General features: G+C 37.2%; 1 protein-coding gene across 3 annotated transcripts in view; it reads left to right on the plus strand.

Annotated features, from left to right (window-relative positions):
- Nucleotides 1-11,279, plus strand: part of adcy8 (adenylate cyclase 8 (brain)) — a 123,609-nt gene extending 112,330 nt beyond the window's left edge. The window contains exon 18 of one of the 3 annotated variants that reach the window (XM_087986461.1): nt 10,551-11,279. In XM_087986461.1, the coding sequence (XP_087842587.1) occupies nt 10,551-10,585 (35 nt within the window). In that variant the 3' untranslated portion in view covers nt 10,586-11,279. Of the gene's footprint in view, nt 1-2,313; nt 2,898-10,550 lie in introns of those variants that run through there. The other 2 variants (XM_043688254.2, XM_043688253.2) reach the window with 2 other exon arrangements.
- The last annotated feature ends 2,173 nt before the right edge of the window (nt 11,280-13,452 follow it).

The following is a 13,452-nucleotide window of genomic DNA, read 5'->3' on the forward strand; positions in this document are numbered from 1 at the left end:
GCAATTCTAGTGTAGAAGAAGGGAATGCTAATTGGTTGGCAATGATTCTGATTGGTGAAAGGATTTCCATGGAAAATATACCGATTAATGCTGATTGACAGTTAACAGTCAAGCTTTGTTCAAACTAGGCAGGTTGACACTAATTGGTCATAAAATGAACCAGTGAATGGCCGTTACCTATTTTGTTGAGTTCAAACACACATGTTGTTCTGACTGCAAAGAACAGGGCCCTATGTATTAATATTAGGTAACTTTTCATATATGCAAGTGTGCCACACTGCAAGCCTGAATGATAAACCTATGACCAATGACCCTTACCAACAGAGTCAACCTGCAACAAAGTCAATTATAATTACCAACAAAATCTGGCAATCAGCATTCATGACTACTGTCTCCATGGCAATGCCTCAACCAGTCAGAGTCCACTTGCCAACCAATTAGAATAATCATAGAATGCTTACGGTGTTGAAACAGGCTCTTTGGCCCAACAAGTCCCCACTGACCCACTGAAGAGTAACCCACCCAGACCTGTTCCCCTACCCTATTATCCTATATTTACCCAGACCAATGCACCGAACCTACACATCCATGAACACTGTGGCCAATTTAGCATGGCCAGTTCACCTAACCTACATCTTTAGACTGTGGAAGGAAACCGGAGCATCCAGAGGAAACCCACACAGACACTAGGAGAGTGTATAAACCCCATACAGACAATTTCCTGAGGCTGGAATCGAACCTGACTCCCATGCACTGTGAGGAAGCAGTGCTAACCACTGAGCCACTGTGCTGCCCAAAAATTAGCATTTTTCTCTCTTACAGTATAAATGTTGGTTTTCCTCTTGGCTTTATTTTTGTTACTGAAAAGTGAAAAATGAAAAGTTTAACAAAATGTGTCTTTTTCAGCAATACTGAACCAATAGCTAAATTGTTGCTACAAACTTTGAATCCTAACAAGCTCTTGCCATCAGTGTTAGATTCTGAAATTCTAACAAGCGGATTTGAAGGAAAAAGAGTGTTCAGTTCTTGAATAGTATTAAACCTATTGAATATGAACCAGCCTTTTCAACTCAAATACGAACAATTCCCAATAGACTTTCATTTTCAATGATGACAAGTGACAAAACCAGACAGTAGATAAAATTTGTACTAAGACTGCATGAAGACCTGCCTTTATCACATGGACAACATTATGCAACCTTTCCCAGAATGAGAAGTTTTAAGTGAAAGAATAACTAGACATCCTGAAATGCAACTGTAATATACTATTTGACCACAGATATTTCAGAGGTTTACATTAATAGTGAGATATCTATGCGTTCTTGAAAAGCAAATCATCCTTTAGATGTTTTTGGTGAGTTTTGTGTAGTGTTACAAATTATTTTAATTCATTTCTTACCTATGTTCTAAGAGTTATATGGTATATTTGATGGTATTCACTGTGTGGTTTAGAGAAATTAACTGTGTGTTGATTCTGAGTAAAATGATTTATTTTTTAAGTTAAACATGTTAGTGCTGTGAAAAGGTTGCTGAATGAAAGAAATTGTAGATGATGCTTTACTTGTTTTCCGTTTCTTTTTAAATAGTAACTAATACATTTCCTGATGAATCAGTATCTGCAATACCTCACTTGGATATTCAGTGGTACAGACGCGAAATGTTCCCTGTTCAATCCCTGGTCTGTTCTGAATTTCTTATCCAATTGGGATAGTCATTGGACTCAGTTTCTGGCTTTAGAAAGGGCTAAAACACAAACAGCTTTCCAGATTTGATTTGGGATTACTGTTCATTAACTCTGCTGAAATGTATCTCTGTATTTACATCAGGTCAGGCGCAGACAAGGCTCAGCTCTAATGTGTTCAATTGTCAAATAATCTGTCAGTATTCATTGTCTTGGATCAAAAGAATTAACCACTTTGACAAGGCTATTGGAGAGTTTTTAATTCCCATGACGCTTTATTACATCAGGAAAAATGTGTGAAAATTGTGTGTGCATGGCATGGCTTAATGATTACTTATGTCCCCATTACAGTTAGTGGAAACTCAGCAGGAGTTAAAGCATTAATACACAGAGAGTGGTAAGGGCGTGGAATGCCCTACCTGCTAATGTAGTCAACTCAGCCACATTAGGGTGATTTAGACAATCCTTAGATAAGTACATGGATGATTTTGGGATAATGTAGGGGGACGAGCTGAGAATAATTCACAGGTCAGTGCAACATCGAAGGCCGAAGGGCCTGTTCTGCGCTGTATTGTTCTATGTTCTATTTAAGTGTGTAAATAATTTACTTGGTCATGCACATTTACTTCCAGGTATTAGCCATGGCTCAGTCGTTGCAGGAGTTATTGGCGCTAAGAAACCTCAATACGATATCTGGGGTAAAACTGTAAACTTAGCAAGCCGCATGGATAGCACAGGCATTAGTGGCAAGATACAAGTGCCTGAAGATACATATCTTATCCTGAAGGACAAAGGATTTGCCTTTGAGTACAGAGGTGAAATATACGTCAAAGGGATAAGTGAACAAGAAGGGAAGGTAAAAACATTCTTTCTTCTGGGAAGAGTTCTGCCAAATCCACTTATATTGCAACCAAGAAAATTAACTGGTCAATATTCACTAGCTGCTGTTGTTCTTGGACTTGTACAGTCTTTAAACAGACAAAAACAAAAGCAAATTCTGAATGAAAATAAGAACACTGGCATAATTAAGGGACACTACAACAGGAGGATATTACTAACTTCCAATGTACCTGAAGCAGTGACACAAGTCGAAGACTCAGAAAAAACTGAATTGCCATAATTACAATTTAATTGTTGAGATTTTGTATTTCTTTTATATATTATATATATAAATAAAAAGGTTTACTTTTTTAAAACTGGTCTAGTGCTTTAAAGTCTGCATCTTTACACTATTGAAAAATCTCCAAAGACGTTCAGGCTACACATCTCTGTTCAATAGTTAATAAGAATTCTTAGCCACATTAACACCACAGATGAGTTCATGCATTTCATCACCATGTTCATGGACAAATCTTTACAAAATAGCTGTGCTCTGTTGCTAGAACTAGAGAAATATTCCAGTCCTATTAAGAAAAAATTGAAGACAATATTAATGGTTACATGGACAAATGTGGATTAATAAGGAAAACTGATATGAATTTGATAAAGACAAATCAAATTTTAAATTGAGTTGCTTATTAAGAAGAGTAAGAGTGAATTCATGAAGGTAATGTGATTGATGTGACATACAGAGATTTCCAAAAGGCATTTAATAACATGTCACAAAACAGGCTTGTCAGTAAAGTTGAAGCTAGTGAAATATAAAAAGATAGTGACAGCAGTGGTGCACTGTTGGGTGAGTGACAAGGAATAGACAGCAATGGTGAATGGCTATTTTTCATACTGGAAGAACATTGTTAAGGGTCCCCATGGGGGTCAGTAGGATAATTACATTTCTTGATCGATATTAATGACTTAGACTTGAGACACAATTTCAAAATTTGCAGAAGGCATAAAACCTGGATATCTTGTGAACTGAAGAGTATACTGATAGATTACATGAGGAAATAGGTTGGTGGAATATGTGGAGAAATAGATGAAATTTAAGACAGGGAAGTGTGGAGTGATGTACTTTAATAGGAAAAATAAGGAAGAGCAATATAAAAAAGGATACTAATCTAAACATGGCATAAGAGCAAAGGAACGAGGGAATTCATTTGTACAAATTGTTGAAGATTGTGAAAGTAGTTAATAAAGTCAATTGGATTGTGGACTTTATACATAAAGGCAGGTGTTGAAACAACTCCAAAGAGGCTGGTATCCCATCATTGGGTTACCCTTTATTTACACATCTAGAGTCTTCAATATAGATCCAGCTCCCTCACAGCCAGACTGACATTCCTGTTCTTATCTGTCAGGGCATCCTGATTGGACCAGATGAATAGCCCCAATCAGGGAACTCATATTCTATGAGGTCTAACTGGCTGACCTCATTACAATCACTACATCAAGTTTGAGGTGACACAAAATAAATGCAAAGCCAGGTGTTTAGGCACAAAATGTCTGCAGAAGGATATAGACAAGTAAAGTGAGTGAAAAAAACTTGGCAGATGGAATATAGTGTAGAAATTTGTGAGGTTATGAGATTTGTTAAGAATAATAGAAAGCTGAAAATTGTATAAATGGGAAAACACTACACAAAGCTGGGGAAACTCCTGCAGGAATCACATAAAGCTAGCGTACAAGTTTAGCCGGCAACTGGACAGGCAAGTGGACTGGTGCTTTTTTTCCAAACAGAACGGAGTGTAAAAAAAAGAGGGCTTGCTAAATATATTCAAGGTCTTTGTTAGACAACTGTGAACTGTTTTGGTCCCCTTATCTAAGGGAAAATTATTGGAATTGAAGGCAGTCTAGAGAAGTTTGACTAGATTGATTCTGAATATGGAGAAATTTTCTTATGAGGAGAGATTGAGTCGTTTCAGTTTGTACTCATTGGGCTTTAGATGAATGAGAGGAGACCTTTTTGAAACATATAATATTTTTAGCAAACTTGACAGGGAGTTGTTGTTTTCTCTTGTGGACAGTTTAAGCCAGAGGGAATAATCCCAAAGTAAGGGATCACTCAATAACGACAGAGATGACGAGGATTGTTTTTCTCCCTGATGCTAATGAATCTGTGGAATACTTTACTGTAGAAAGCTGTAAAGGCTGGGTCATTAGTATGTTTGAGTCTGACATGGGTAGATTATTAATCAGGAAGGGAATCAGATATTATGGGGATGAGACAGGAAAATGATTCAGGATTGTCAGATCAGCCATGATCTCATTGAATGATAAAGCAAACTTGATAACCCAAATAGTCTACTTCTGTTCGTATGTCTTATTGTCTTATTCTTAAAGGTAAAAACTATAAAGCCCACTGCTCCAATTGTTGATACATGTAGTCACTAACAATCCACAGTTGCGTTTGAAGTCTTGCAGACACAGTTTACTCATTGAGTCCAATATTAAAATGTTCTTTGAATCATTGTTTCAAAAGAACAAATACATTTCAGTCTGAACTGATTTGGAGAGTTTCTTTTAGATCAGCTGAACAGCTTGTTCCAGACAGGCTTTCCTCCATCTGTACCAGATAAAACAAGCACCTATCCAGGCCAGTTACTGTTCAAAGCAACTCAACAGACTCCACAGCAATATAAGCAGTCATCACTGATCATGCGATTTCTGGGAGGTATTGCTAAAAGATTATCTCCAAGGTCCATAGTGAATTGTCAATTACCTATCTTAAAGAAACTATTCTATATCCATAAAACCTGAAATAAATTGTTTTGTCCACAATCCATCAAAACTTAAGGCTTCCAAGTGATAACAAATGTAAAGCGTTTTAGTAACAAATATTAAAGACGTCTTAGATTTTAAAAAACTTTAATTATAAGACCATAAAATCATAAGGAATATGAACAGGAATAGGCCATTCAGACGCTCGAGCCTTTTCCACCATTCAATAACTAATCCAATATCCTCATATTTACTTCCCTGCATTTTCCCCATAATCCTTGATTGCTCAGGAATTTATCCATCTCAGCCTTAAACATACACAAGGATTCTTCCCCCAGAGCTTTCTGTGGCAAGGAGTCCCAAAGACTCTCAATTCCTGACAGCAGAAATTCCTCCTCATCTTAGTCTTGAATTAGCACCCCCTTATTCTGAGACTCTGCCCTCTGGTCTGAGACTTTCCCATGATGGGAGGCATCCTCTCAGCATTTACCGTCAAGCCCTGAAGATTCCTATATGTTTCAATGAGATTACTTATTTTTAGAAACTCTAGTGAATAAAATCCCAATTGTGGTATTCCCTTTCTACTATAATTAAACATCAACATCCCAACTTTTTTTTAACTTCTAAAAAAGTTTAAATAAAACTTGTTTGTTACTGCCTAGTTTGCTGTCTGTGAGAATTCTTCAATGTGCTAGTTTGCTTAGCTTTTTTGATGACATCACTGTTGCCAGATGTCAGAGGTCACCCACTAGAGTACTGATTGTCATCTTGCCCTTACTGAGCAAGAAGATTCAATTTCATTAATGTTGAGCAAGATTCACAACTTAGGTAGACTGCCACTATGTTTCTCAGAATATGTTTCAGTTATTTGATTTCATGGAAGATGAAAGCCACTTCTCAATGAAACACAAATAATTTGCTGCTTGTTAATTTCTTGTTTCTACTCTCTCCTGCTGCCTCCAAATGACAAAATATTTCGATCAGCCTGATCACTCTCTGAAGAGTTATTAAAGTTATTAAAGACAGTGATCCAATTTTTAAAAAAATTTACAGAACGTATCTTGTGACATGAGGAATGCAAAGTTCAAAAGTGATGGGCAATGTTGCAACAATCGGGAGGTTCAAATGTGTAATTTTGACCAGCTGGGGCCACATACCAACCTCTCAATGTTTCCAGCCCTTGTATTCATATGAAAGGATAGGATATTAATGCCATAAAATGAGAGATTACAGAAAATTGGCCATGAGCTGAAGATTTATTAAATGTCAGGACACACTGTTCAGAAATGGGAGGAAACAGAGCATAAGCAATGTAAATTCAGAGCATTGCTGGCAATTTTAAGAGCATAGGTGCTAATACGTAGAGATTTGTTGAGATTTTCCTCTCCCTGAGTCTCCGAATGTATCGACTGGTTAAATCGTATCAATTTACTATTTTGAAGTAAATTGGAGCATTCCATTAGAAACAGACCAATTAACAGGTTGTCACTATCCATGATATTTGACCATGACCTGGATCAATCTTACCTCTGCCTCAACTCGCTCTTCTGGGATGTACTAGAATCGACACAGTAGCTAGTGATAAAGGAAAGTCTTCCTGTTTTGGAAAAGAGGCGACCAGCATGAATCGTTAGACAAGATATCAAAGATAGCACAGAAAATTCAAAAACTTAGGAAAGACCTGGAAGGTAAGGACCTCGCCTTTGCTGGTATTTCTTGGGGTGGTGTGGGCAAGAGGAGGGGGATTTGGTGTGGGCTGGATGCTCTGTAAACCAAAATTATAGAACCTGATGTTTGGTAAACATACGGGAAGGGAAATCCCTACACTGTTAATTCCTTCTCCCCAGTCCCCTTAGGAATTGAGGCAATTAAAATATGAATTCTCAGTTCCCTTAAGGTAAGAGATCAGGAAGTTACTTTACCAAATGTCACACCCCTGAACGGCAGCAGCGCTAGAAATTCCAGACCAGAGACAGGGTGGATCAGACGATTGCCTGAGATGAACCTGGAGCAGCTCAGATGCGTATTCTTTTCATACTAATTCAGTTCCTTCCTCTGATCCCTGTACAGTCTGTAAAAGGAGCTGCATTGAAGAGGTATAAATGGTAACTGGCAGTTGCAAACAATAAAAGTTGCATGGCAATTCTACATGTGAGTTGCTGTTGCAAAATATTTATAACTGACTTTCTGTGTATGTCCTGTGTACTGGGGTACTGGAATTCTTAAAGTATGTGTAACACAGAATTCTTAACTGAATTTCCATTGAACTATAGGGATTGTCTCAAAGTAAAGGCTATTTTAATTTATCTGACTAATGTGATCCTGGAATTATGTTTCTCATTTAGAAACTGACTAGAACAGCACATCATTGGTATTCTTCAAACAAGTGAAATGGACCCATCAAGTACTCATGTCCAGTGGGAGTGGAATGACCCCATCCATTATAATTAGCAGTATTTCTTGATGGAGAGGATGGGAAGGTGATAGTGAATCAGCATATAAAGGAGTGACGCTCTGAAAGCTAGTGTGCTTCCAATTAAACCTGTTGGACTATAACCTGTGTGATTTTTAACTAAGCATATAATCCATCCACTAAAAACAGCCTTTGGTATGGAAATAGAACATAGAACATTACAGTGCAGTACAGGCCCTTCGGCCCTCGATGTTGTGCCACTCTGTGAAACCAATCTGAAGCCAAACTAACCTACACTATTCCATTCTCGTTCATGTACCTATCCAATGACTACTTAAGTGCCCGTAAAGTTGGCGAGCCTACAACTGTTGCAAGCAGTGGGTTCCACGCCCCTACTACTCTTGAGTAAAGAAACTACCTCTGACATCTGTCCTATATCTATCACCCCTCAATTTGAAGCTACTTGCCATGTATAAAGTGTGGTGTGGAAAATAAATAAAGCATTAATGTACTTTGGATCTTCAATGCAATAAAGTTAATTTTCATTTGGTCACCCTTTGGAATCCTGTGATTTTAATACATTCTTGGGAATTAATGTACTTTTTCAAAAGCACTATGAAAACACAGCAGACTGTGACTTTATCCCCTGGAAGATATCTTGATGTATCATAAACCAAATGAGCTCATGTTTTGTGAAATGATCTTCCTTCTCAGCATCACTTTCTACCCTTACCACGTATATCAGCAGCTGCAGGTATTGCACATTTATTTCCGTACAAACATAGCAAATTGGCATAAAGCCAATTAATTTCTGATTAGCATCTTTTCAGGGTCAGGACAATGCTGTAATTTCAAAGTTTTCCAGTTACTCATTAACTGAAAATGTTACTGCTGCAAGGGTGCAACTGTTTATCTGCTGTGCAGCACGTACCTCATCAGTTAGAGTCAAAAATCATAAAGTTCGACCTAATCTCTAGTGTCATAGTTAAGTGACAGACTTTATTCCGATTGGAAACCTAGGATCAAAAATGAGGCCATGCTCTTGAAATAAGTGAATTGCATTTAAATAATTGAGAACAGGTTTCAGGCTGAACAACCCTACTGAGTGAAATTTCAATCATAGCATGCACTTTGTCCTCACATTGTGACATTTTCCAAAGTATAAGAGTTATTTGCTTTATTGTCAAGGCCCAAAGGTTTGCTTGGGATCACTAACCTTATCACAGAGTACGGATCTCTGTAAAACCCCCAGGTCTGCCGGGTTGGCGTAGGTTAGTCATGAAACGTATTCCTTAGGACTTTCAAATGAATATGTACACCAAAACACTGAAAATTATTATAAATATGACAGCCCTTTTTGGACTATCTGGATGTTGATTTACCTGCCATCTTAACTAGGGCTTTTGTGTAGCCATGATCTGACTTAGTGAACTTGATACCCTTGAAGGAAGGATTTCGAATAAATTCATGTGTAATACTCAATACTCTTGTAGATTAAGAGCTAATGTTTCGTTGTGTTGAGCTGTTTTATTTATTTATTAATTGCCTTTACTGATTTGTTCGTCTTGCACATGAGTATAGTTGTGTTTTGTTTGCGTTTTGTTTTGTTATATATTTAGAGAAGTGTTTTATCTTGGTTTATAATCGTTGTAATTTTTTAATTTAAGAAAAGATCTTTTCATCTCAATAAAAATATCTATTAAAAAAATTCTGGCTCTCACAAAATTCTTTTTATTCTCTGTGAGAGGTAATTTCGGTTTAAACTTTAAGATGTGCCTGGACCACAGACTGATCTATAATAAAAGACAAAACTTTTGTTTCTTTTCTAGAACATTTTATATACTCAAAAGTAGAATAGTTTAAATTGTGCAGAATGCTGACAATTTGTGAGCAGAGTAAAAACAAACTGGCTAGTTTAAATTGTGCAGAATGCTGACAATTTGTGAGCAGAGTAAAAACAAACAGGCCCTTGATTGATGAAACCATTAACACAGGCAGGGAAGGATGAGTCCTTGACTGATAAGACTCCAGGATAGGGGAACGACTCGAGAGACATCTGTTACAGATTGAAGTCTTTGACTGATAAGACTACAGGGTGAGAAAAACAACAACTTTAGAGACTCTGGAGCCATTTGTTGCAGACTTTGTGATAAGAATAATGATGTTTTTAAGAATGTGAACCTCATGGCTTGTTAGAGCCAAGGAGAGGAGGGACTTGTACTGTATATAATGGGAGACTTTGTAAGCCTCAGCGCGCCTTTTCTTCAAGGGTGCCCAACTCTGCAGACTTGACTTGTTAATAAAACTTTGTTTTCCTGAATTTGTCTAGAGCGATTATTGAGAAGCGATTTTCGTTTCTAACATTCTCCCACCAAGTTAGGACATAATCAGGTTGGCTCAATTAAGAGTGATTTATTGAACTCAATCAAGCATTAATTTTTTCAGATCCTTATACAACAGCACTTCACTGTCCCCACCCAGATATTTTTCTGTTACCTAATATTTGTTTAGATAGTTACATTTACAGCTACCCCATTTTGAACCAAATCTTTGACTTTTCAAATTCAGATGATCTGGAGAACATTTTTTTTCTTCAAACTTGGAAGAATGGTAAATTGTTGTGTCAGTTAGTTACCCTGAACTGTCTTCCTAATGATCTGAGATTTGAACTGGAGAACCCTTTATCCCCTGTACTTGTTTCCATGGGGTTTTATACATCACATCTTCAAGTTGAGTTAAATCTGTGCTGAAGTAGATAGGTTTTTTTATTTTAAATTGTTGAATAATTTGGACTTTCTAATTTGCTTTCTGCTGCTGAATTATTGGTGAAATCAACTTGCTCAATTTTTCAATTACTAGATTCCTTCTTATTGACATTGCTTTATGGTTGTTGAGGAATCAACTTTGAAACATAAGAAGAATATGAAGAATATAAGAACATTTGAGCCTGTCTCTTCCTCGTCATTTCATCATCTAATAAGTGACTTGTATTTTTCAAAACCAGGTGTCCACTGTGCAATGTTCCAATCATTTCAGTTGCAGATGCTTCAGTTGTCCCAAGTTGGCTCTGCCGTTCAGTTGCTGCCTCTTTATTTTCCTTCTTTCTCAAAGTTTGTTGTTAATTAGAATCTCAAGTCCATTAGTTGGTAGTAATAGAAGACATTTCCACCAAATCAATATGGACACAGCTTTCCAGCTCATTGATGGCATGATAAAACTTCCTATTCCAACATAATTAACTTCAGGAGATTATGATGTTTCTGTTAAGATTCAGTCAGGAGCTAACAGTGTTGTTAAATCTTTGATCAGCTATGCCTTCATTGGCTGAGTCTTGACTAGTCATTCTTTGATTGACTGTTTCTTGACCTTTCATTGTTTAACCTCTTCCAGCTTTTAAAGATGATTGAGGTAAATACATGTCTTTCCACTCAGGAATGAGAATTCATGGTTGTGAAGTATTTTAAGGTTTTTTTAATGTTTGGTATTTAATATTGGAGAGTTACTTCTTGCATACATTTAATGTAAATGAGAAGTCTCCCGGACCATGTAGTTAAATATCTGTCAGCTGTAGGCAGTGTTTTGTCATAAAGACTTTCTATCTAATGATATTATTATACTTGTTCCACTGTATAACTTGGGATTCATGAGATGTTCTTTGACTCTGGGCCACTGGTTTCTCCTAGGAAAATTTGGGTTTGCCTTCTGCTGGAGACTCGTCCACCTCATTTATATATTTGTATGGGTCTTTTGCTTTTCTGTGATTGTGTCCTGCTTCAGCACATTTCTGAAATGCCTGATTGTTTTACAATAAAACTTTGAGTGTTAATAGATATTTATGCCTATGCCTATTATTCTCCAGCATTAGTCAGAGCTTTTAATGCCAGTTATCTGGATCGGTGTATTACAGGTGTCGTTTGTGGTTCTATACCTTAAGAATTGATACTTCTGAAGATGTCTTGCACCAGGTTTGATCTTCTCCTATAAGTGATGCTTCTGCACCTCTGCTTCACTCACCATCTGAAGACTTTTGAGTCAAGTCTTCTTTGCACTGTAATAAAATGACAAAGACATATCAATAATGACAAACGTTAATTCTCTTTAAGTCGCATCTCTCCACTAGTCTGTAGAAGTAATTCATTAAATAATATAAGCATTGTTTTGTTAGTCTTGTCCTTTCTAGAATTTTATTTGTTATGATTTTCAGTATCTCTTCAAAAGTGTATGTTTCTTCTTTTCTTCCTTGGCAAGTAATAACATAATCCACTATATTTTCAAACGTATACAGCTTCTGATATAGGACCCCCAGTTTAGAAGATATTCTATACTTCAAGCATTTTCTCTCTAGGATGTCCAGTTGATAATTTATGAATCAAATTGATTAAACAGAAATTTATTATTCCTCGCAATACTATTTCTGATGCCATGACTTTCAATCATTATTGGGTATTTATGTTCTTTATAGATTTTTATTTCGTGGTAATGGCAGTTCTCCTGTGCTTTGCTACTGTTCTGGATCATTTTCCCAATTTTTGCTGCTGCTGCGATCGGGGATTCCCATAATTTAGTGGCTTTAGAATTTCCACTTATTAAAGCTTTAATGGAGGATTTCCTACTTCTCATAGCAATTGCTCATTTCTCTTAATTACCCTGTAGGTTTCTCTTCTGGCCATTTTCGTTCCATTTTTTTCACTTGCTCTGATATCTATGCTGTATGGCAGTGGCACCCATTCCGAGGTTATATTTTAAATTCTCATCTTCTCGGGCTGAATGAATGCTTTATTTAAAGTTTCCCCTTTGTACCAGGGACTACATTATTCTAGCAATCAATAGTATCTTTTTCTTGAAGTGTCCTGGGTTACAGGATGTTTGCATGGGTATTGCTAAATTATATGTTCAGATCCCATGGTGACCACCAAGTTATGTGTTTTTCTGTCCATTTCTTCTAATTGTGTGGGCTCTTTAGGGGCTTATGTGATCACATGTGCAATGGTAACCATTCTCTAGTTTAATAAGAAGAGTTTTGTAGAGTAAACAAGATGTTCATTGCAACTCCGCACATATTTACACATTATAAGAATATGCCCTACTTTATGGTAAGGACTGCTGGGAAAAGCTAGCCTTACATCTATCTCTCATGAAATTCTACTTTACTCTCTCCACAAGTCCTTGTGACATTATCACAGTAGGCGGTGCTTACCCACGCAACCAAATATTAACCCTTTCAGTTCCTTCCAGATATATAAGCAACAGAAACAGGACAGTGTAGGGAGCAAATCCTAGAGTATAGAGTCTATATGATTGAAGGGGGTGGTTGCCAGGAGAGGTCTGATTAAAATTAAAGTGGTCAAGCGATGAGAATTAGAAGCTTACAAATATCCCAGAGAGTGATGTGGTTGGAAAACGTAAGGCTAAGGAAGGGCGAAGTCATGAAACATTTGAAAGCCAGAGGCAGAGTGTAATAACGGCAGTGGAGCAAAGGAGGAAACAACACCCAGAGCCAAAGCTATGACACCCTCTACCACCCCTCCCCCAATCCAACATCCAGGAGCCTGAAGGGCATTTATTCCTTAACTGGCTATAGCTCACAGCTCGGTCGACAACATTAAGTTCTAGGATCTCCACCAGTGAGACAAAAGTAGTACCGAAAGATCTGCCAGGCAATTGAAGACTGACAGCTTTCCATTTGTAACTGTATATGAAAGCCATGACTGCTGTCAGCAATTTACTTACACCTTCATCAGTAATCCATGTCAAAAGATGT

The sequence above is a fragment of the Chiloscyllium plagiosum genome, unplaced genomic scaffold (genome assembly GCF_037043375.1).
Source record: "Chiloscyllium plagiosum isolate Xiang-an unplaced genomic scaffold, Cpla_swu_hap1 HiC_scaffold_4, whole genome shotgun sequence".
NCBI lineage: Eukaryota > Metazoa > Chordata > Chondrichthyes > Orectolobiformes > Hemiscylliidae > Chiloscyllium > Chiloscyllium plagiosum.